This window comes from Hypanus sabinus, chromosome 6, assembly GCF_030144855.1.
Source record: "Hypanus sabinus isolate sHypSab1 chromosome 6, sHypSab1.hap1, whole genome shotgun sequence".
In the NCBI taxonomy this organism is placed as follows: Eukaryota; Metazoa; Chordata; class Chondrichthyes; order Myliobatiformes; family Dasyatidae; genus Hypanus; species Hypanus sabinus.
Window position 1 is genome coordinate 95,963,539 of NC_082711.1, and position 26,004 is coordinate 95,989,542.

Sequence of the window (26,004 nt, forward strand, 5' to 3'; positions counted from 1 at the left end):
CTTAGCTGGTTTGTGTAATTAGAATGCAGATTTGCAGAATTTCACATTAACAGATTACAAGCCTGGGCCTATATTACAAATTACATTTGTCCCTTAAGGTGAAGAAAGCCCACCTCCAGCCAATCTTCCAAGTGTGCATAGACAGATGCAGCAGGTTTCAAACTTTGCAAATTTATATTCAATGCACCTTATTCCATGTAAACTTTGACTTTGTATTGAATGCTTGATTTACACTTTCATCATGCTAAATTGATGGTGGTAGTTGGAGAAGGGGGGTGGCGAGTAGATGGAGGACTCTGACATAAAATTATTCAATTATATTCATTGTTCTGGATCAGACAAATTGTATTCATAACTCAAAGCACAGCACTGAAAGTGATGAATGGGGCTTCTTTTTAACTTATGCTGATTAAACAGAAATACAACTGTAGGCGGCCAGGTAAAAGTTTGAACTCTAAAATTAGCTGCACTGTCATTTGTGAATCATTCAAATATACATCCAGCTTGAGAATATTTTTCAGTGGGTGGCCTCCTACTCTCCCCACAGTGACTGAAATACAGGGCTGATTGAAATTAGTTACTTACTATTTGCAGTGGTATTGGGGATTGGTATCAGGAACTTTGGCAGTTGCACATCAAATAGGTTTAGCGCCAACTTGGCAATGAGCCTTTGGCTTCAAGCAACAGATTGTGCTGACCTGCTGCTAACTTAACAGATTTGTATTTGGCTTGCAATGCAAATGGAAATTTCCACCAGGATCAACATGATTCATTTTGCTCCAGATTTCTCTCATTATAGATGACTCTCTGCTTTAAGAATACAGCAAGACCACCAGAGGAATATTGAAAAGAAAGGATACCTGTCTTTAAAGGCATGATGTTATTTTAAGGGAGAAATTTGTGACGACATTCAAAGTAATACAGCAGGCTACTGCATTCTTCTTTGACTGCACAGAGAACCAAAACTGGGGTCAAGAATGGCCTCCCATATTCCTTATGAAGATTATATGTAAATGTCCACACCATCTGCCACAAGTAGGACTTCCTTGTGACCAAATATTTTAATTCCCAGTCCAACACGTTGATCCATGGCCTACTCTTGTGCCAAGATAAGGCCACCTTCAATTTGGAGAAGCAACACCTTATATTCCATTAGGGTACCCTCCAACTTGATGGAATATAAGATGGAATGAATAAGAACTTCTCCTTCTGTTGAAGATACTTTCCTCTTCCCACTTCCTCTATTCCCTGCTCTGAACTTTAACTTCTCCTCATTTGCCTACTACTTCCTCTGGGTCTCCTCCGCCTTCCCGTTTCTCTTTTGGTCCATCATGCTCTCCTATTAGATTCTTTCTTTTCCAGCCCTTGACCTTTCCCACCCACCTTGCTTCACCCATCACCTTCTAGCTAGCCTCTTTTCCCTCTCCCTAGCTTTTTATTCTGGTATCTTTCTCATTCATTCATAATCCTGAGAAAGGGTCTCAGCCCAAAAGATTGACTGTTTACCCTTTTCCATAAATGCTGCATGTCCTGCTGAGTCCCTTCAGTGTTTTGCATGTGTTGCCATGTAAAATTTGTAGTTCACTGACAGGGAAGGGAGACCTCTAGTTCAATAAACCTGAAACAGCCCTTTGCAAGAACAACTAAATAGCCTATTTTGCCCCATATCGTCAACTGTAAATTAAGCAATTTAAAAAAACCCACAAGGTTTTCATTGCATTTGTGCATATGACAATAAACTGGTCTTTGTAACAAATTTGAGAATATTTTTGAAAATCACTGCTTTCAATATAATCCACAGAGCCTGCTTTGATCCTGTTTCAAATTTGCCTTCTACATCTTCGGTTTGTTCCTTTTTAATTTCTGATAATGCAGTGCAGGTTTATCATGAGCCAACTGCCAATGGTCAATGCATGAACATTAAATTCACATGCAAGTTAGTTATAAACTAAAAATACATCAAGTCCTAGAGAGAGAAAAAAAAAACAAGATCTCCAGCAATAATCAAGCCTGGCTTGCTCCAAGCTCAATATGATATTCTGGAAATAGTTTACAGTAGATCCATTGCAAATTAACATTCATTTTCTTAAGAATCAAAACAGTCTGAAATAAATAAATAGATAAATAAACAAACAGAGAACCAATCTCTTGTTGTTTAATGGTTCCTAGGCCTCTGTTTCTTGAAGTGAGAATTTAATGGAAGAAGTAGAACTAAGTCACAAGCAATAGCATTTTTATGATTTGATTTATCAATCACAAACTGTTGTGCTGACAAAACAAACACAAATGTTAGATTACAGATGTAATAGTCTGTAAAACTGTAGATTTACACTGGTCCTGCAGGTGCAGAATTATTTTTCCAGAGTTACTTCGGGTGATCAATGTATTCAGTTGCATAAATTCCCAGAGACTACTTGAGATCGAAAGAACAATGACTAAACCAAATCATGTGTTTTAAGTCCAAAATGTAACCTATGCCATTATCAAAAGAAGTTTTAAGTTTAATAAATATCATTTACAGACTAAAATAAAAAGTCAACAGCAACTTTCAAAGAATCAGTTTTATTATATGATATATATTGTGAATATGTCACGAAGCATTGTGAAGTAAGTATTCCTCCTCTCTGTTTCTGAGGTAAAGAAATTTGGCAAACAATTTGTCCATTCCTTGTGCACACGGTGTTAGTATTAGGAAGAATATGCTTCAATGTGGTGAGATGCTCCTTCAAGATGAAACTACTTAACATTCTGAAAAGCCTATATTGAGGTTTAGGAGCCACTTGTAGCAGAGCAGACAGTGGTGGCCCAGTGATAATCAGGTTACGCTGGGTTAAAAGTTGGAGCTGTCAAGGAGGAAGCTTGTACAATTGCAAGAGAGGTGGAGGTGGAGCTCATATTAGGCCAAAGAACTTGATCAATGTAACTACAAAGACGGGATGGAGATGTTGGTCAGAATACAAGAAAGCAATTAGCATTTGGGAATTAGCCTTGTTGAGAGGGTCTGAGAAGGAGCATAGCCACAGCATAAGAGAGGACATCCAGCTGATCACTGGAGGCTGAACGCGGCTCAGAATGTGAACAAAGGAGAGTAGGATGTGGAGGTGGGGGAATGGGGGTAGATTCAGAGCAGCAATTTGAATTGCAGTTTTGTTTTCAGCTGTATCTGTAATCTATGCCCGTAGCAAACCTTTACAACTAGGTATTTAATGCTGGGCATGTAACTATTTTGTAGTTTTGCTTATAGCACTTCTAAAGTGGGAGATTTGCAATAATTCAGTTCCTTGTATATACTTTATAGATTCATAAAGGCTGGGATTAGGTCCTACACACCACTGATTTTATGTTATCCATCAAGTATTTATTTATATTCACCCTATACTGTACCCATTTGCTGGCTTCTCGTGAGGAAAAACAGTGCAGTTAAACTATTTTTCAATACCAAAAGACAGACTCAGTCCAGCATCCTACACAAACTCAGCAGTTGCTGTTTGTCTCTAATCAGAGGTATCAATGACAATGAAAGAACAATAAGTAGATCAATTAATCCTGCTGGGTAGACATCCAGTTAAGTCTCAATACACCGCTTCATCAGAAAGGCAATTATGACTGTTATACATATATTATCAGAGTGAAAGGCACTTCATCCCAAAAGAAGTGTAGCTAATGTATTGCAAGACTTTAGTAAACCCACGCTAGAATCAGCAACAGAAGGAAGTTAACTCATTCTGTGCTTGAATATCACTTAGTTAAACAGACACTGCTAGGAAGTCATTGAATTCTGATGGAATAATACAGTATATTGTAAGCTGTACTTTGAAATCAGCCTGAGTGCATAAAGATCAGTGGTTGGTTGATTTTCAATTTAGGAAATGATCCTGAAGCAGAAGCTGATGTCTAATAACAATACTGCAGCCATGGAGAAATTTATAGGTTACACACTCACAGTGTGAAATAGTTTCTCTCTAATTTCAGCTTCCTCACTATCATTGCTCTTCTATTGTAAATAGGAATTGCACAGTATCACAAGCAAAAATCCATTTGTTGCATTCATGTTGCAGAGTCATACAACCTGGAAAATGGCCTTTTGATGTAGCAACAACCTGTGCCAACATCAATCATCTATCTTCCCATCAAGATGGCACCAGCGAAAAATGCTTCCTCAGATGATATCTTCCTGCTAAGGAATCTTGTGCTTTCCCAGTCTATATCACGAATAAACTCTTCTCTGGTACAGGTATCGATGATGTTTCAATGACAAACCCCGCCATCTTCCTCAGGGACGAAGGTAGCAGAGCTTGTCATCGAAATGTCATCAACTCCTGTACCTGGCTGGAAGCGCGAGAAGAGTTTATTCATCTTCCAGATAGTCCACAAAACTATCTATTTCAGTGTTACGTCTTCTTTTTCTTGTATATGTGTTTCTGGTACTGTTAGAGCCTGTAATTTAGCTTGTAGATTGATTGAGTGATCTAGCGCTTTGCTATCTCAGAAAATTCCAGGAGGAGAGCAACCTCAAGATGAAGAAGCTTAGAGACTGGGTGCAAGCCCACGATTACTCCATTTCTTGCTGAATAAAGGAAGAGTGAAACGTCAAGGCGAATGCCAAGAGCCAGCGAGTGTTCAGCACCGACTACCTGCCTCTTGCTTGCTGCTCCCGAGGGAAGGTGTCTGTGTGTGACAGGTCTCAAACTCACTGTTGCAGAGGGATGACCTTTTCGCTCAAGTGGTTCCTCTCTCTCTCTCTCTCGATACTGTCGCCGAAATTCTGTGATTTATGGATTGGACTGTGGACCCTAGTTCAAATTCAGTTCAAAAATGTGGACTCTGCAGTTTAAATTGGACTCTTTCAGTTTAATGTTTTTATATTCTCTGTTTTCTCCCATTCTTCTTATTGCTGCTTGGCGCTATTTGTTAAGTTTATTTGAGTAGGGGGTTTGGGTTTTCGGGTTTAATGTTCTTGCCGTTTGTATGATTTGTTTTGTTGCATGTGGGGGAGGAGGGGTGGTTTGAAGTTCTACTTGCCGTTGGCACAATTCCCCCCCCCCCCCCGAGTGGGGGGATGGAGTGGTTGGTGATCATGTCACCATTTGAGAGATTTGGTTCTTTTTTGTGAATGGGAGGGCTGATATTTTTCTTTCAATGGTTTTCATGGTTTTCTTGTTCTGTGGCTATCTGGAGAAGACGTACCTCAGAGTTGTATACTGCATACATTCTTTGATAATAAATGTACCGTTGAACTCTAGCCAACACTCAACCGTTGTTTTCATAGCACATTCCTGTCCCAACACTCTACCACTCATTTACCAGCTTAGTCAATTAGCCAACCAATTCATACATCACTGGGAAATGTGACAAAACCTGAGCACCCCAAGATGCCTCAAACAGTCAGGGGGCGAACATGCAAACTCCAGAGGCCAGTTGACCAGAATAAACCCAGGTTAGCAGCTCTACGACCAACATCACTGCATGATACAGTTGCTGTGATTAACAGAAATAGAAATTCTGCTTAAATATGAACTAAGTGAGTGCTGTGTACTTTGAAGATACGTTTGAATGTTTATGGTAGGTTTGGACGAGGAATAGAGTGTGTGAAGCAGGGAAGCTGAACATTGAGCACACAAATGAACACCAGTTCCCAGCAAGGTGATGCTCTGAAAACCGTATGACAAGCTCAAGTGGAAAAGCTGAACCAGGAGTGTCAGATCTCAGACAAGCTCCACACGCTGGTAATATGATGTGGTGCCAGTTGCGCCAGATGAGGCAGTAAGTTCTCACATCCAAAGGAAAGTCTTAACTGCAACATAGAGATATTAAACCCATCTTTTGTGAAGTACTCCCTGTTAAGAACTGTTCTTTTACGCCAGTCCTTCTGTCTTTCACTAAAGTTTGCTTTGTCATTCATGCTGTTTCACGCTCACTGCACAGTTGCAGCTGTAAAGTCAAGCACATGTTGCCCACTGACTAATACCATTGCAATGCGGCAGCCCCTCCAGCAGCACATATGGGGATGGAGTGCCCTAACATTGCTCATCTAGAGAAGTGTCAATTGCATCTTGCAATTCATTTCCAGCTTCAAATCAATTATAAAACACAAATTAAGTCCAAACTTACGTCAGAATTTTTAGACCATAAACCCTTGCAAGAATTTTCAACATGCTTTACTGTGCACAAGATCAAAACTCATCTTCAATTAAGACAAAAAGAAATTCAATTTCTATTCTGGATTGCAAACAGAATCCTCAAATGATCCTTCTTCTCTGGGTTAGGTGCCTCAGAGATAAACTAATCCAGCACTTGCTTAAATCACTAACCAAATGGTGGCACTATGGCTAAATCTTGAATCTGTTGGCTAAAGGATGCCACAATAAATTCTGTCCTTCAGTAAGATGAAATTCAAGGCAATTCCATACATTGGGAGCTGCTGTGCCATTTTTCCAAAAGGGGAAACAATTCTGCCTGAATTGCACAGAGCCTCTCTAGCATACTTTGATTCAACGTTAGTCACAGAAGGATTAATAAATGGCAATGTTACATAAGGAGATGTTAGAAACTGCAAACTCCTTCATGAATATAGGTACCTTCCTGTATTTAAAAAAAAAACAAAACTTAAATGAGTCTTCACCTCCTGTGTGAAAACACTCACGGATAGAAATGTATCCTCAGTTGTTGGAGGTTAATGAGTTGAGTTGTGCTGTGCCAAGCCCACTGTCTGGAATTGTTTGCCATGGTGTCTATATGAGCAAGGCTGGATGTGGAGGGTTGATCTTACTGCCTCCACTTTGGATCAAAGAAAATGATTGAGAGAGACGATTACTTTAAAAAAAATCATAGAAATGCTAAAATATAACACTGTAAATAATCTTACAATCTGTCAATTAAAAAACTAATAAAATAAGTCTCCAACCCCTGCATAAGACCTGACAAATATCAAAAAAATTCAGAGATAAAAACAAAGTGCTGCAAACCCTCAGCATCTGTGGAAAGTGAAATAAATGAACTGACAAAAGGTATTAGACCTGAACTGTTAACTCTGTTACCCCTTCTACAGATACTGCCTGACCTGCTGAGAGTTTGCAGTAACTTCTGTTCTTATTGCACACATTCTATATGGCACGGAGGAATCCCAGCAGTACAGGCCACCACTGGATTCCACAAGTGGGTAACCAGCACAGCATTTTGACACATGCAGCCACATTTGGCATTCAAAATCCACGCAAGGAAGGCCGAGTCTGAAACCGTCAACCCCCAGCAATAAATTTTGGCCTGGCGGGCCAAACACAGCTTACTCTAGGAATTCATTTTCAACAAAGAAACTAAACTTCATTCATGATCTGCATTATATATGCTCTAAAATGTATGTATATTGATGTAAACAGTGCAGAACAGATTTCTGTTTTTTTTTATATAGATAATGTGGGTTGGGTAAGGCTGGATTAGAATATCAGAAGACAAAATACTCAGACTGCCAAAACTCAAATAAAGTCTGGTAAGATGATCAAGCAGAGAACAGCTGGGGTGGCACAGTGGCGTAGTGGTTAGCACAACGCTTTACAGTACCAGCAATTTGGGTTCAATTCCCACTGCTGCCTGTATGGAGTTTGCACATTCTCCCTGTGACCATGTGGGTTTCCTCCAGGTGCTTCGGTTCCCTCCCAGAGTCCAGAAACAGACCGATCGGTAGGTTAATTTGTCATTGTAAATTGTCCCCTGATTAGGCTGGAGTTAAATCGGAGGTTGCTGGGCGCTGTGTCTCAAAGGGCCAGAAGGGCCCTTTATAGTGAAAATATTCCTGTTGTGCCTTAGATATGAGATGCCTTAAATTACTTGAAAGTAGCATTGTAAAAGTGCCCCACACATCTGTTCATTAATGTGAATAGTTTTTACTTTGTGATTATTCACTGAATTATTCAAAGTTTTGTCAGTTTTGGATGGCGGCAGCATTGCAAGGAGCCAAGAGGAACATAAATGCTGTGACGATATGAACAGTGGAATCATTCCTTGCTAATAGAACTGATGCAAACTGAATTATAAAGTCAGTCATACAGCAAGGCAACAAGCCATTCAGCCCATCTAGTTCATGCCAACAGTAGGACCCCATTCACCATAGCTCTGAATGCCCAGGTGATTCAACTGCTCATCTGGGCACCCCTTAAATCTGATGTCCCGGTGTTCACCAAGTTGCTTTCAACTTAGTGTATATCGAGGATGTCACCCCAACTGGTGAGAAACGTCTGCAAGCTAATTGCCTACCTCAGTAAACACTGGCACATCAAACACTTCAACCTGACCTACCAATATTCACCCTCATCCTAAACCCTGTAAATCTGTTCCACCATTTCTCTGGCTCAGCATTCAAGGTACTCACCACTCTATGATGAGTAAGCCCCATCCCCCAGATCCCTCCAAGTCTCTTGCCCTTTACTCCAACTACAAAAGGACATTGTTTTCCTGTTTCATAATTATTACTGAAAAAGTCTTCATGCACAATCTCCGAATGCGCGTACACTTTGACGAGATTGGCAGGTTGATAAAAATCCATTACAAGTTATAATGTGTGCAACATATTCCTGCCATTAATTTATTATCTAAATCTGAGGACTGATTATTAATGTCAAAAAATGTCCACAATTATTTTATTCAATTGGTACTTCTAACACAAGTAATGCAGTATTTAACAGTAGAGAACAAATATCTCATGCAAGTTAATATAATCATAAAATGACAAGGGTTTAGTAAGATGTGACAATTTACTATCCTTCATGTAACAACTCTGGAGAACTTAAACAGAAAAACTTAAGTATAAATATAGATGCAGGACCACTTTTTTAGTTAAACCTGTACACTTGCATGTTAATGCAAATATATAATCAACCAATCATATGGTAACAACTCAATACATAAAAGCATGCAGACATGGTCAAGAGGTTCAGTTGCTACTTAGACCAAATATCAGAATAGGGAAGAAATGTGATCTAACTGACTTTGAGCATGGAATAATTGCTGGTGCCAGATGGGGTAGTTTGAGTATCTCAGGAACTGTATATCTCTTGGGATTTTCATGCTCTAGAGTTTACAAAGAATAGCACAAAAAGATAATCTAGTGAGTGGAACTCAGTTGGTGAAAATGCCTTGTTAATGAAAGAGGTCAGAGGAGAATAGCCAGACTGGTTCAAACTGACAGGAGTGACAGTAACTGAAATAAGAACTCAGAAATATGTAACACTTTGTACCTTGAAGTGGATGGACTACAGCAGCAGAAGACCATGAACATACACCCAGTGGCCACTTTATTAGGTAAAGGAGGTAGTAGTCACAGAGAGCATGTTTGCTTTGTTTTTAATTTAGAAAATAAACATACCCTGGTACTTGAATCTCTTGATACTATTACTTCATAACTATATTACTTAAGAATACAAACAAATAGCAGGAGTAAGCTTCAGATCCTTCAAGTTCCCCCCTCCAATAGAAAATACCTCTGTAACTCCGTTTTAAAAGACCGACCCCTTATCTTGTAGTTTTGTTCCCTTTCCCAACTTTCCTGACTGGTGAAATTATTCCAGCATTTACCATCAGAAGCCCCTTCGAGATGATAGATGACTGAATAGGGTCTCCTGTCATTCTCTCAACCTCTAAAGGAATACAGGCCAAATCTAGTTAGGCTATTAGGACAATCCTCACATCTCAGGAATTAGCCTGGTGAATCTCCTTTGGACTGGATCTTATTTCTTTTCCCACAGAAGGGTACCAAAACTGCAAGCATTATCGCAGGTGAAGTTTCACTAAAATGCTAACGAAACTTTCCTATCTTTAAAGTCTAAGACCTTTTCATGAAGAACAAAATGCATCTTGCCTTCACTGCTTGTTCGACCTGCTTGCTAGGTTTTTGTGATTCACACACGAGAACAGTGATATTCCTCTGTACTTCATTTGCAGCTCCTTTCACCTGAATAATAATCTGCCTTTTCAAAAAAATTTTCCTTACCAAAATGAATGATTTCACTCTTGCCCGCATTAAATTCCATTTTCTAGTCTTTGGCCTACTCATTTAACCTGCCTATATTTTGTCACAGTATCACAGTGTCCTTATCATAACATGCTCTTTCTGCTATTTTTGGATCATTGGCAAAATCGAAAACCCTGCATGCTGTTCCTCCCTCTAAATTACTGTAAATAGTGAACAACTGGGGCCAAGTACTGAACCCTGCAGTTCTCCACTTGTTACCTCCTGCCCTTCTGAAAAAGACCCAGTTATTCCAGCTCTGTTTTTCATGAGGCAGGCAGTTTTTGATCCATTTTGCACACTTCCACTGCACTCTGGTGTTCCAGCCTTCTATGTGGTTCCTTGTCAAAATCCTTTTAAAAAACCTGAATACACTACAGTATGTCTACAGGTTCCTCTCTATGAACTCTCCCTGTTACATCCTCAAAGAATAAGAGTAAGTTTGCCAAACATTATTTAACCATTCTGACTAGGTTTAATTATGTTCAGCTTTTCTAAGTGATCTCCTTTTTGGTTACTGGCTTTAACATATTGCAATAATGCACATTAATAAAGGAAATCACATTAGCAATATATGTGGCTGCTATAGTGGAAGTCCTGAAGATTTCAATGAAACAATATGTTCTGAAGTATAAACCTACAAATAACAATGCCATTATAAATTTATCCATGGGGTAATAATGTATTTCACGGACTTACCACTCCAATAGAGAAGTAGTTGTTGATAATGTTATAAGGCACGGGGTCTCCCTTTTCTTCTTTGTTATTGGGAATCACCTCAATTTTCCATCTGTCCAGCATGACCACTGTGCAGTTCTCAATGTCTTTGACAATTTTCATCAGACTCTCACCTTCATAACCTTATAAGGTAACAACAAAATAACCAGTCATATTGCTGAAACTGCTTAAGTGTGGCCAAACAACAGGAGTAATATACAGCATGTGGTTAAAATGAACACATAATAGAATGAAAAGATACATTTAGAAACACTCCCAAAGCATTTTTCACTGACTGTCAAACCAGGTATGTTTCTGCAGAGCTGTTCAAAACACCAGTTAACAAAAATAATGTGAACTAGGTTGTGTGGAATAGTGGAACTTATTCAGCCATTCCTTCACATTAACTCAGACCAGTTCTGGAACCAAACTCTGCTTTCTCTGTATCACTGACCATACATTGGATTTTGCAGTCAAGTGCGTACAGAAAGAAATGGATAAGAAATTAAAAATCAGATACCGCCAGCCCATGAGTAACCGACCAACCTTCTGGCATGCATTTCCATTCCAGATGCATCCAATCATTACATTCGAAATTATCTCAATTGAGCCACGCTTTAAAAAGAATTATAAAAAAGTGACATGAAAATGCAAAATCATTAGACTAAAGAAATGATGCACTCGATTTGCATAAAATGTTAGTGCAGATCATAGCATGGTGAATAAAGCATCTGTAAACTCTGTCATTACCCAATGAGACTGGCAGTAACATTTAGTTATAGACTGTATGTGGAAGTCCCCAAGTTACCATCAGTGACCCTACCTTTGTAGGCCAACCTGTTGCAACTTTCACCAACATAATCATACTGTTAGTAAATGCATAGACATTCTTTAAGTTTGACACAAAGTGATCCTGCTACAAAATATATTGACAATCCCACACAAACTAAATTCAGTTGTCCTATGTTACGACATTTAACATTCCCCAACAATTAATAAGCACTTTTCTGACTTTTAAAAAAAAGAAAACCACATATTAATTCAGTTTCTAACCATATCTGTCAGTACACCTCTATTTATTTAATGCTGTGCACAATATGTAAATGTTAATTAACAATTGCATCTTGGTGTTCTTTCTGAAAGGTCACCAAGTCACCAACAATATTATAGCGGACACTGGTCAGAATTCCTCTTGAATTTTAACAGAAAGTAAAGGGAATTTAAGTTGCAAAGACTTTCTGAGGGATCTTCTCATTTTCTAATAGATCTGTGTGGCAGACTTTTATAAGGACAGTGGGAAGTACAACCCTTTCACTATCGACCAATAATTGTGAGCTATTTTGTAACATGTTGGCGATACCCTGCAGCTCAAGTCACTAATTTTGTTATTTTTTTTTCCACACTTCGAGAACTACCTTGCATCAGAATTCAATTCTGAATACACAGCTTTGTACTCAAACTTTGGAAAACAATTGGTCAAATTTGTATTTTGTGTTTGGAATATTCTGCTTTGTGTTGACTTTAACTTTGATATATTAAACATGATGCTGCTACTTATTTAGCTACTTCTTTACATGTAAAGGGACACTGCTTCAGATTTGGATATAAACTGAAACTAGTAACAAAATACCCTCAAATTTGTTCTGGTTTCCAAATTGATTTGTCTATCTCAGGTTTCCAAACAGCATGAGTCAATGCTGAGAACTGACGAATCCTTTGTCTTGCAATTAAAATTCCTTGATGTAATTCAGGATGGTAATTTGACACTGCTTAAATAATGCAATTGCCTTAATCAAAAGATTCAAATACTTTTTCTGTATTTACTTATTTTAAGTAACTAAGGTTTACTTTAAATAATGCTCAAAAGAAATTCTATGGTCTGTTGGTTTCAGGATCTTCACAGAGCTGCAAAAACATTACAACATTTTAACCAACACAAAAGATTATGCAATATTAATTTGTGCCTAAGCTAACCTAACACTGAAATTCTGTCATCTATTGAGCTCAGTTGGCCAATTGTACAATCTAAAAGCCCAAACCAAAAGTTTTAACAATGACTGAGAATAATTCAATGGGAACTTCCGTCCTTACCTCCTCCTGATCTAAGACACCGAGCCAAGTCGTTGCCTGTTCCAAGTGGAAGAACTGCCACTGGAGGATGTTGAGGCAAATTTGCCTTGTCTGCAAGTAAAATAAATAAATATTTTAAAGCTTGTTAAGTAACGATTTTAAATTTTCTGTAAAAATGAACCAAAGAAAGTATTTTGGGATAGATAATGCTCCCCATTCGTTGAGAGTGTGGCATGTACATTTATGCATTACTTAGCTACTGGAAAATGGAACCAGATTAACAAAGGGACTGTCAAAGCAATGTCACTACAATGCACATTTGCTGCCCATGGCAGAACATTTCAGGATTTAACCTGAAACATGAAATTTTATAGAGTGATATAGACCCTAAAGGCCAATGTCAGTGCCAAAAAGATCCTTCCTCAACTATTCCTGTTTGCCTACATTTGGCTTTATGGAAACTTTTCCTATCAATGCACCTGGCCAAATTACTTTTAAGTATTATAATTACACCGGTCTCTACCAATTACTCTGTCAGCTCTTTCTATATAACTACCACCTGTGTGTGGAAAATCTCTTCACCAAATCCCTTGAAATATTTTCCCCTCTCAACTTAAGCATTTGCGTCCAGATTTAGTCTCCCCATCCTGGGAAAAAGATTATCTCTATCCACCTCATCCATGCCTCAATATCCTTCATGATTTTATTAACCTTGATTAGGGCAAGCTTCAGCCTAAAGGAAGATTAAGAGGGAATCTGAGGAAAAATAGTCCTCGTCTCCCCACAGTCCTATCCTGCATTACTTCACACTTGCTTAAGTTAAATTCCATTGGCCATTCCTTTACCTTTTTCATTGATCAAGATCCTATTGTAATCTTAGAAAACCTTTTGTCACAATCCACCACATTGGTGTCATCCACAAACTTACGAATCATGCTACTTACATTATCATCTAAATTGTTAATATACAGTATATCACAAACTACAAGGAACACAGCACTAATCCCTGCGGACACCACTGGTCACAGGCTGATAAAAAAAATTCTTGACTATGACACTCCTCCTTTCACCTCCAATCCAATTTTGTATCTGATTAGTTACCTCAACCTGGATTCCCTGTGATCTCACTTTAAGGAGCAACCTACAATGAGGGACTTGGTCAAAATCCTTGCTAGTGTCCATATAGATAACTTCTGCTACCCTGCTCTCAACACAACCTTCTTTGTCATCTTTTCAGAAAACCCAATGAAATTTGTGAGGTTTGATTCCCCATACACAAATCCATGCTGACTATCTGCATCAACACTTGCCTTTCCAAATGCTGATAGCACAAACATCAGACACGGCATTTACTATGTTGAGGATTCCCCCCCCCACCCCCAATTTGAAAGTGGCATTGAAATATTAATTTTGATTTGATTCAGCACTGGGATATTACTGTTGGCAGAAAAGAGTAACAGTCAACCACAACTATGTTTAATCTGTCTTCTCAGCTGCATGCTTATGATGGCAGATTTCATCCAATTAAAAAGGTTTTCCAGTCTAACAAATGGGCAGAAAGAGAAGGGGGTAAAATTCAGTACAATAAATACACCAAAATACTCTGTGAATGAAAAACACTAAATATACTTTCATAAAATAATTAAGCTTTTCAAACAAAAACAACTGAATAATGAAATGAAGACGCCTGACGTGATCACTACAGCATTTAGATTTTTTAAAAAATCAGGCTGGAATGTGATGAGATAGGATTCATGCTGTCAATTAATTTCTTATACTTAATCTAATCTTGTGTAATAAAATATTTTAGCTGTTAATATTTTTTAATTGTAGTACTTCAGGGTCAGAGCTTTCCACTCAATGACCTAGCGCTGCAAAAGGTTAAGTATTGTGAAAGATGAAACCCAAGATTTCAGAGGTACGTGTTGAAATGGTTGAAATGCTGCTGCTCCTGAGCACACCCTGTACAAAAGCATAAGTGAAACAGACTGGCACCTTCTTGGACTGTGGTCTCGGACTTCCCTCAAACTTCACGTCAGCAGCACCCAAAACGGGCAGAGGTTTGAGTAACACAGCTGATACCAAGACTGTCCATGGACATATTTAGACTATGGGAATTGTCAAGATCACATGCACAAAAAAAAAATCATCTAGGCAGTAACAAACTGTATTGTATAGGTCTGAGATCAAAAAGGACCTTTCAATTTTACTTTGGGGATTTTAGTCAAATGGAGTCATTTCTCATTAGAGCTTCATATGTGAAAGTGAGTCAAAGTGACTTTAATCAGTTATTGCCCATTGCCTACAAATAGGCATCTCTAGCAGGGATAACTGGACAGCTATTGTGGCTGGATAGCTGTTAAGCTAATTATGCTATCCCATGCACAGGGACACTGAAGCCAATTTTAATTCCCTTGCTGTGACATCAGATAAGATTTGTTTAATTGGCACAGGCCATGATCAAACCTGGGTCCTATTTAGTTGACATGGCTCAGTTACTCTTTGAGAAAACTGCCCAATTAGTTAGAAGAATTAATCAGTTCTACACAATTGTGTATGCATGAATTCACAAATACACATGGTTGCATTGATAATTTTTATGTTGCAGAGCATCTGGCCCTTTCTGTGTTGGGGATGTGAATGAATTCCGGCTGCCTTGCTTGTGACTGAATGGATTATTACTGTGTTGGAAAATTCTTATTTGTTTCAATGTTTTACTTGCATCATCACCAAGACAACCTGGAGCAGTGTATTTAATATTTATAGCATGGAAGCATTACAACTCAATAAGAGTTTTTGCTTTTGATGGAGCATTCTTTAACCAGATCATTTGTTTCCCAGCCTCCAATAAATATTCATACTCTTAAGTAAAATGTTTAAAATCAAATGAAGGGAACAAAAAGTGCATATTTAAATGGCAAACTTGTGAGATATTGAGTGGAAAGTTGTTGGTAGTGAAACTGAAATGTGCATTGAGGCGTGGCAGTGGAAAGGGAGCAAGTGAAATTATAAACTATGCACCAATGGAAAATGGTGAATGTCCAAGAATACAAAAAACATAAGAGCATTGCTCCACTATTGAATAAACTGTTTTTTATCTGAATGTTTGGAGCTCCTTCAAAAAGAATTACAGCTTATTTTCACTATTTGAAATTTACTATATCCCAAATTAATCTTTTTTTTCCAAAAGCAGTGGAAGAACTGACCATGTGAGAGTCTTCATGGAGAATCAGTTCACTAGATAGCTGCAAGCTTGCCTTGATCTTTGGTGTTTTCAGTTTTATTTCAGGTTTCCAATTGCGGGTACAGTTCTGGGGCTTACAGTAACTCACAACCTTACCTATGCAATCGAGGATCCATCCTACTGTTCCATCTCCACCACAAGCCAGAAGTCTAAAGTCAGGAACATCCCTGAAAAAATTTAACCTAAATGAAAAAAAAAACAGATTGTGACAAGCCTATCCTTAACGAAAAAATTACAGCTGCTGGAAAGGGGAAATCACTCCGTATGCCGAGAATTTTCTGCTTAATTTCCAGCTTTTAACTGAATGTTTCCTTCATAATGAGATGTTCAGTAATTTCCACAATAGGACTAACACTAAAAGATTTATTACTAAGAGTCTCAGTTACAAAATTGTTTAGCCTTTCTTACACTCAGTGGCCATTTTATTAGATACACCTGCACACATGCTTGTTAATACAAATATCAAATCAGCCAATCACGTGGCAACAACTCAATGCATAAAAGAATGCAGAGATGGTCAAGAGATTCAGTTGTTGTTTAGCCCAAACATTTAGAATTGGGAAGAAATGTGATCTAAGTGAGCTTCATCATGGAATGAGTGTTGGTGCCAGACAAGGTGGGTTTCAGTACCTCAGAATCTGCTGATCTCCTGGGATTTTCATGCACAACAGTCTCTAGTGTTTATAGAGAATGTTGCACAAAGCAAAGAACATCCCGTGAGAGGCAGTTCTGACAGCAAAAAACCTGATAATAAGAGGGATCAGAGGAGAAAGGCCAAACTGGTAAAAGCTGACAGGAAGGAGTCAGTAACTCAAATAACCATGCATTACAACAGCGGTGGGAAGAAGAGCATCTCTGAGCCCACAACATGTCAAACAACAATAAATATCACCAATATAGACATGCCTCAGTATCATCCATGATGAAGATGGCAGTTTGTGTCACCAAAATGTCAGTTATAATTGATACTTGTACCCGGCTGGAAGCCTGAGAAGAATTTATTTGTCATATACACTGGGAAAGCAGTATATCTTTTTTCACAATAACGCTTATCCCAAATACTGATTCTAAAACTATAAATATTAGTGCTATAGTAAATTCTCATCAATCCTCTTGAGTTGAGAGAATCCTACTATGGTCCCTTGAAAGTCATATTCCTTATCCTGGCAAATATATGAGGAAGTATGCAAATCCACATTTCTACTGTGGTCAGTAAGGTTTTGACTTATGGCTTTGAATTCAGTAGCTCTCTGTAGAACCCTTTAAATACATTTTGCCTTCCAATAGATGCTTAAAAAAAATTATACACTTTTACACATTTCAATGGCTAGGCCTATAGAACTATGCATTCCCTAATGTATTATCCTTAGCCTCCTTTAGAAGCTCATAATTTAAATCATCATTCCATTTCATAATAGAATTTTCCTAAAAAGAGTTAGATGACGGATGACTTAGCATTAGAATATTCAGTCTCTAGCTCTCCTATAATTTAGTTATCAAAAACTTTCTCTTTTTATTTGTTATAAGTTTACCACAGAAATAATAAAGTGAATAAAATAAAGTGCATTTTACATTAAATTTGTACTTTATCTTCAAATACAAATGTCTTTAAACTGCCGTTTCCAGAGAAACAGTTTTTTTTTATTTTAATATATTGCACCCCCCATTCAATTGTGAATAGCTGTACTTTAAACTTTTGACATTGAAGCACGATTCATATATCAAAGTTTAGCATTTTGATGTAGTTAACAGCTGAATCAATTCTGAGTGATATCCTGATTTTGCTGAGAGAAAAAATTGTCTATCAAAATTTAGCATTTTCTTTAATACAAGATCTCAGTTAATCTGAAATCTTGCAGTTTCCATATGGGATTATAATTTAATACTGATGATGGAAAGTGGCAGCACGATTGAAATATAGTACAGCATCAGTAGAATTCAAACAGAATCAAATAGCTTTGTAAATCATAATTTCAGTTTTGTATAATGAATAGTTTCTCTTGCTACAGCCAATGGCAGTATTTGATCAGCTATCAACTATAAAATGCCTTTATAAGCAATAACCTGCATTTACACAACATCTTTTTACATAGCAAAAAATTCCAAGGCACTTTACAGAAACATTTTCAAACAAATACTTCTTTTGAACAGAGAAACCCCAATCCCCTATCTAGAACTATGAACAATCAAGACTTGATGTCTACTGGTAAGTCTCCAGCGAGTTTCAAACATCTTGTTTCAAAGTTATAATTTGCAGTTGGAGACTTGCTGCAAGTTGGAACTGTAGAGGGAAAGCTGCCAACTGAATTTCATGGCACTCAGGGAATGGGTAACATCGTTGCCAACTGCCACACAGCTCCACTGTTAGGAGTGTTGAAATATTTAAATACAAGATCCTCACTCCTGACTTCAGCCAACCTCCTGCTGTTAATTTAAAACTATAATATTCCATTTAAATGGCAATTCCTCCGCTGAACCTAAAACTTAAATTGACGCTCATGCAGCTCCTCCATCTTCTGAACAGCCATCATCTCCATACATCAAATCTTGAGTGATAAATTGCTAGTTAGAACAAATGACTAGTCAGAACTGTGGTTTGTTCCAACCGGTTCAAATTAGTGCCGTTTTGCTATACTTGTTCCATCTGGTGCTACAAACTCATTACATTTTATTTTTATCCCAATTTTTTTTATGAAGTTATGAAATGTGAACTGCAGTCAGAAAAGTCTATACTGCAAAGAACAAAACTTTAAAAATTGGCTTTTCCATACATCATACCAAAAAATAATAATAAAACAAAAACATCTCAGATGGTCTGCTTAGAGCTCAGCAGAATTCCCACCTGGTCTACTTTATTAAAGAGCCCTTACAGACACAGCATACAAGGAACCTTGAATAAATATAACCTGAGGAGAAAATATTTGTATTTTTTAAAAATCGATTGCCTTTTCAAAGCAGGAGACTTTGAAGAAGTGCCTCAAGGAGAACAATTTTACATCCATTAGAAATAATGGAATTCCCAGTTTCTGGAATAAGCTGATTCTAGGAGTCATGGTCAAGGGAAATTTGAATCTTCAGCAGGTGTGATACATGTTTTTGCCTGATACACCTGCCTATCTTTTCAATGGGCAAGTCAAGCAAAACTGCATGAATAGTGTGTAAACAATGAAAATTTAAACCCTGCAGAAAAAAATATGCCGAGACCATAGAATTTGTAGAAGCTATAGCTAAAATGGGCAGACATACAATAACAGTTCCAAAAAAGTATGCACAGATTCAGTGCTGATCTACCTTAGGTTCTGCTTCAGATTTTCGATTTTGTGTTTTATATTCTGCGTTTTTCGCTTGTGTTTTTGTTGACTTTTGCACAATTTTTGTGTGTGGGGAGGGGGTTTGATATTTTTCTTTGAATGAGTTCCATGGTTTTCTTTGGTTTGTGGCTGTCTGTGATGAAGGGATGTCTCGAGGTTGTATGCTTCATACATACCTTGATAATAAATGCACTTTAAATCTTTGAATGATAACACAAGTAAAGGCATTGGAGCTGAAGGAAGATGAAATTAGTAAATGGATAAACCTTTAGACATTTAAAATAACGTAAAGACCTCAGAATGATTGTCAAGAATCAAAACTTCAGGGAGAGTTTCAACGCACAGGGAGATTATGACCAAGTTCAATTACACCCCCAAATTAAACCTACAGTCAAAATAATTTGCCTACAATTGTATCACAACCAATTAATCTTCAGACCACTGCACTGATTATATTAATCAAGCTGGGCCTTATTTTTAGTCCTTATGAAATCGGCTGGACCATGTAAAGGTTTCAAAGACAGATCATCCATTTTAATATATGAATACTGGGTCAGTTAGTTGACACCAGCTGCATGAGGTTTTGGGCTGGGAGAGGGAGGCAGAGAAACAGGACACTTACCTAAGAAACACTGGCATAACTTAGAACTGAAAACAGGCATGGTGTTTCAGAAGAATCAGAATCAGGTTTATTATCACTGACTTACAGTACCTATAAAAAGTATACAACCCCCCCCTTCCCTTTTTTTCTTTCTCTCTCTGCCCATCACTCTGCCATCTCCGTCTGGTGCTCCCCTCCCCCTTTCTTTCTCCATAGGCTTCCCATCCCATGATCCTTTCCCTTCTCCAGCTCTGTATCCCTTTTGCCAATCACCTTTCCAGCTGTTAGCTTCACCCAACTCCCTCCAGTCTTCTCCTATCATTTCGCATTTTCCCCTCCCCCTCCTACTTTCAAATCTCTTACTATCTTTCCTTTCAGTTAGTCCTGACGAAGGGTCTCGGCCCGAAACGTCAACAGCGCTTCTCCCTATAGATGCTGCCTGGCCTGCTACGTTCCACCAACATTTTGTGTGTGTTGCTTCTATTTCCAGCATCTGCAGATTTCCTTGTGTTTGCCTTTTATATTCAACCCCTTGGAAGTTCTCATATTTCATTGTTTTAAAACATTGAATCATAGTGGATTTAATTTGGCTTTTTTTGACACTGATCAAAAGAGGCTATTTCGTATCAAAGTGAAAATACATCTCTACAAAAGTTATCTAAATTAATTACAGATCTACTACACAAAATAATTAATTGCTTAAGTATTCACCCCCTTTAATATGACACACCAAATCATCAATGGTGCAGCCAATTGGTTTTAGAAATCACATAATTAGTTAAATAGTGCTCTGTTTTTGCAGTCAAGGTGTTTCAATTGATTCTAGTAAAAATACATCTGTATCTGGAAAGTCTAACTGCTGGCGAGTCAATATCCTGTTAAAAAATACACCACAAAGACAAAAGAACACTTGAAGCAATTCCCTGAGAAGATTTTTGAAAAGACAGGTCAGGAGATAGATACAAAGAAATTTCCAAGTCACTAAATATCACTTGAAGTACAATGAAGTCACGATCAAGAAATGGAAAGAATATGGCACAGCTGTAAATCTGTCTAGAGTAGCCCATCCTCAAAAAATGAGTTACTGTGCAAGAATTGGGACTTGTGTGAGAGTTTATGACATCTCTATAGGAGTTACAAGCTTCAGTGGCTGAGATGGGAGAGACTGCGCATCTCCCTGGGATGAGAGACTCCCTGAACGTCCCAATCCCCCTCTCCCTCCTGAGACCTCCCACTCTTTGCCCTCCTCTGACCCCAGCCCCAACCCTTGCCATGTCTTCACCATTCCCTCTGACCTTCCCCTCTCTGAGGCAGAGCGTTCTGTGCTCAGCAAGGGCCTCACTTTTGTCCCCCTCCGTCCACACCTCAGTGAGGTCCGTGCCCGGCATGACACTGAACTCTTCTTCTGTCGCTTACGTCTCCAAGCCTACTACTTTAACAAGGATTCCCCTCTCCCTATCGATGACCCCTTCTCCAGTCTTCAACCCTCCTCTTCCTCCTGGACACCTCCACCAGGCCTTCTACCTGCACTCGATCTTTTCATCTCCAACTGTTGCTGAGACATTAACCATCTCAACTTCACCACTCCTCTCTCCTGTTCCAACCTCACTCCCACTGAACACACTGCCCTCCGAACACACTGCCCTCCACTCTCTCCGCACTCGTCCTAACCTCACCATCAAACCCGCAGACAAAGGTGGTGCCGCAGTGGTCTGGCAGACAGACTCTACCTCACTGAGGCCAAACGGCAGCTCTCTGACACCTTCTCTTACTTACCCCTGGAACAGGACCCCACCAAAAAACATCAAACCATTGTCTCCCGTACCATCGTTGCCCTTATCAACTCCGGAGACCTTCCATCCTCAGCCAAAAAACTCATAATTCCCACACCCCCCACTTCTCGATCTCTCGGTCTCCATCTCTGGAGATAGACTGTCCACTGACATCTTCTATAAACCCACTGACTCCCATAACTACCTTGATTATACCTCTTCCCACCTTGCCAAATGCAAAAATTCTATTCCCTATTCCCAGTTCCTCCGTCTCCGCCGCATCTGCTCCCAGGATGAGGCTTTCCATTCCAGGATATCCCAAATGTCCTCTTTCTTTAAGAATTGTAGTTTCCCTTCTGCCGTCATCGATGATGCCCTCACCCGCACCTCCTCCATTTCCCGCACTTTGGCCCTCACCCCATCCTCCCGTCAGCACAACAGGGACCGTGTTCCCCTTGTCCTCACCTACCACCCCAGCAACCTCCGGATCCAGCATATTATCCTCCGCAACTTCGCCCCCTTCAACAGGACTCCACCACTAAGGACATCTTTCCCTCTCTACTCCTCTCTGCTTTTCACAGAGATCGTTCCCTCCACAACTGCCTGGTCCACACGACCCTCCCCACAGATCTCCCACCTGGTACTTACCCCTGCAAGTGTAAGTGCTACACCTGTCCCTACACCTCATTTCTTACAACCATTCAGGGCCCCAAACAGTCCTTCCAGGTGAGGCAACACTTCACTTGTGAGTCTGTTGGGGTAATAGATCGCATCTGGTGCTCCCGGTGCAGCTTCCTCTACATCGGTGAGACCCGAGGCAGATTGGGGGACCGCTTCGTCAAGCTCCTACGCTCCGTCTACCGCAACAGACAGGACCTCCTGGTTGCCACTCACTTCAACTTTCCCTCTCATTCCCATTTGGATATGTCCATACATGGCCTCCTCTACTGCCATGATGAGGCCAAACTTTGGTTGGAGGAACAACATCTCATATACAGTCTGGGTAGTCTCCAGCCCCTTGGTATGAACATCGTATTCTCCAACTTCTGGTAATTCCCTCCCTCTCCCTTCCCCCATCCCACCTTCACTCTGTCTCCTCTTCTAGCTGCCTATCACCTCTCATGACTCTGCCTTCTACTACCCATAGTGCTTTCCCCTTAGATTCCTTCTTCACCTCTCCTGCCTATTCCCTCCCTGCTTCCCCTCCTCTATCCCTTGATCTTTCCTCTGATTGGTTTTCCACCCTCCCCCCACCTTCTTTATAGGGCCCCTGCCCCCTCCTTCTTTAGTCCTGACGAAGGGTCTTGACCCAAAACGTTGACTGCTTCTTTCAACGGATGCCACCCGACCTGCTGAGTTCATCCTGTTTTTTTTTGTACATCTTGATTTGACCACAGCATCTGCAGTGTACTTTGTGTTTACTGCGCATACAACTGTTGCCCGGGTGCTTCACCAGTCACAGCTTTATGGGAGAGAGGCAAAGGGAAAGCCACTGTTGAAAAAAACTCACATAAAATCGCAGCCAGGAGGCATGTGGGAGACTCTGAAGTCAGCTGGAAGAAATTTCAATGGTCTAATGAAACCAAAATTGAACTTCTTGGCCATCAGACTAAATGCTATGTTGCAGAAGCCAAACAACACATAATCAAAAACACATCATCCCTACTGTGAAGCATAGTGGTGGCTGCATCACGCATTGGGGATACTTTACTAAAGAAGGCCTTGAAAGGCTTGTGAAGTAGAGAGTAAAATGAATGCAGCAAAATACAGGAAAATCCTGGAGGAAAACTTGATGCAGTCTACAAGAGAACCGTGGCTTGGGAGAAGATTTGTTTTCCAGCAAGACAATCACCTCATGCATAAAGCCAAAGCTACACAGGAATGGCTTAAAATCAACTAAGTTAATGTCCTGGAGTGGCCAAATCAGAGACAAGACATCAATCCCATTAAGGATTTGTGGCTGGACTTGAAAAGGGCTGTTCACTCATGATCCCCATGAAATCTGACAGAGCTTCAGCAGTTTTGTAAAGGAACTTGAGGAAAAATTGCCATGTCCAGATGTGCAAAGCTGATAGAGATCTGTCCACACAGACTCAAGGCTGTAATTGCTGCCAAAGGTGCACCTACTAAATACTGATGCGAAGAGGGTGAGTAATTATGCAATCCATTATTTTGTGTTTAATAATTGTAATAAATTAAAACCAATTTGCAGAAATTTTATTTTCACTGACACAAAGGAGTCTTTCAGTGTCAAAAAAGCCAAATTCAATTCACTGTGATTCAATGTTGTAAAACAATAAAATATGAAAACTTCCAAGGGGAGTGAATACATTTTACAGGAACTGTAAATGGTATTAAATTTGTCGTTTTGCAGTACTGTAACAACTACTATAAATTATAAAATAAATACATAGTGCACAAAATAAAGGAATAGTGAGATACTGTTCATGAGATCATGGACCATTCAGGAATTTGATGGCAGAGAGAAAGAAGCTTTTCCTAAATCATTGAGTGTGAGTCTTCAGAGGTCCTGTACCTTCTCCTGATGGTATAAAGTAGAAGGCATGTCCCTTCGAGGTGGATGTTGCCTTCTTAGGACACTTCATCTTGCAGATATCCTAGAAATGGGGAGGAAGGATAGGGCTGGATGACCCTACATCCATCTGCAGCCTCTTTTGATCCTGCACGTTGGAGTCTCCATAGCAGGCTGTGATGTATTAAATCAGAATGCTCTCCACTATACATCCATAGAAATTTGTAAGACACTTTGGTGACATCATTAGGGACCCACACCACCTTGTTTATGCTCTAGTCTTCCTGCTACCATCAGGAAGAAGGTACAGGAACCTCAGGACTCCTACCACCAGGTTCAGGAACAGTTATTACATCTCAACCATCAGGCTCATGAACCTAAGGGGATAACTATACTCAGCCTTCACTTGCCCCATCATTGAAATGTTCCCACAACCTATGGATACACTTTCAAGGACTCTTCAGCTCATGTTCTCAATATTTATTGCTTATTTATTTACCGTATGTATTATTACTATTTCTTTTTGAATTTACTCTGTTTGTGGTCTTTTGCACACTGGTTGAATGCACAAGTTGGTGCTGTCCTTCATTGATTATATTATAGGTACATTGAATATGCCCGCAACAAATTGAATCTCAGGGTTGTATATGGTGACTTATATGTACTTTGATAATGAACTAATTAAACTAAACCACAGATAAAGTGCCAAAGAAGTGGTTCACAGCAAGTCTGCTTCCATTATTTAAGAAGGGAGGCAGGAATAAGTCTGGTAATTAAAGACCTGTGAGTCTAACTTTAGTGGTAGGGAAATTATTGAAAAGAATTCTTCAGGAGGATTCTGAAGAAAGGGCACTTGGAAAGGGAGGCCTGATTCAAAGAAAATCAGTGTAACTAGTACTTAGATAAAAAAGGGAGAGAGGGTTAAGGACAACTGCAGGCAAATGGGATTAGTGTAGATAGATGCTACCGTCCACATGAAAAAAGAGGGTCAGGAGGGCTCTTTTCTGTGCTTGTGTTTCTCTGATTCTAGTAGTTTATCATGTAAGGATGCAGCACACATCCTGACCAATCTGAGTGAATATTTCAAAGAGTTAACAAACTGCAATGATAAAAGCTGGGATGTGTCCTCATGGCAACACACACAAAAATGTTGGAGGAACTCAGCAGGGCAGGCAACATCTATGGAAAAGAGTACAGCCGACATTTTGTGTATGTTGCTTGGATTTTCAGCATCTGCAGATTTTCTCTTCTATGTATCATCACGGACTTGGACTTCTGTGAAGCCTCTGACAAGATCCCACGTACGTGCCTGAGAAGTGAGAGTATATGAAACATAAGGCAAGTTGGAAAACTGGATCCCAAATTGCCTTTGTGACGGAAAGCAGAGAATAATAGAGGAGGTTATTTTCTTACGTCATTATAGGTCTGTGATCAGCAACATTCACACAGTTATCAGTGCTGGGACCCTTACTGTTTGTTGCATATAATAATGATTTGGAATAAAATGTAGGAGATACAATCAGTGAGTGTTCACATGACACAGAATTGATAGTAGTATTGCTGGCAGTGATGATAGTTGGATGCTACAGGATGCTACTGATCAGTTGCTAAGACAGGCAGAACACGAGAGGTGGAATTTGACCCTTATAACTACAAGCTGATACACTTTGGGAGGACTAATAATTGCAAAGAGTTGTGGACACAGCTCAGCACGTCAAGAAAACCAGATTCCCCACCAAAAATTCTGACTGTCCTT

The 26,004-nt window shown here is 39.4% G+C and overlaps 1 protein-coding gene across 11 annotated transcripts in view; it reads right to left on the reverse strand.

The window, feature by feature from the left end:
* The window catches only part of dgkb (diacylglycerol kinase, beta), a 797,915-nt gene that overhangs the window by 393,329 nt on the left and 378,582 nt on the right, over positions 1-26,004 (reverse strand). For all 11 annotated transcript variants that reach the window (XR_009512720.1, XM_059972636.1, XM_059972640.1 and 8 more), the window contains 3 exons: positions 16,128-16,213; positions 12,809-12,898; positions 10,700-10,860 (listed from right to left, as the gene is read on the reverse strand). Coding sequence is in view for 10 of the 11 variants with exons in the window: in XM_059972636.1 (XP_059828619.1) it covers positions 10,700-10,860; positions 12,809-12,898; positions 16,128-16,213 (337 nt within the window). In the remaining variant the exon portion in view is untranslated. The remainder of the gene's footprint in view (positions 1-10,699; positions 10,861-12,808; positions 12,899-16,127; positions 16,214-26,004) is intronic.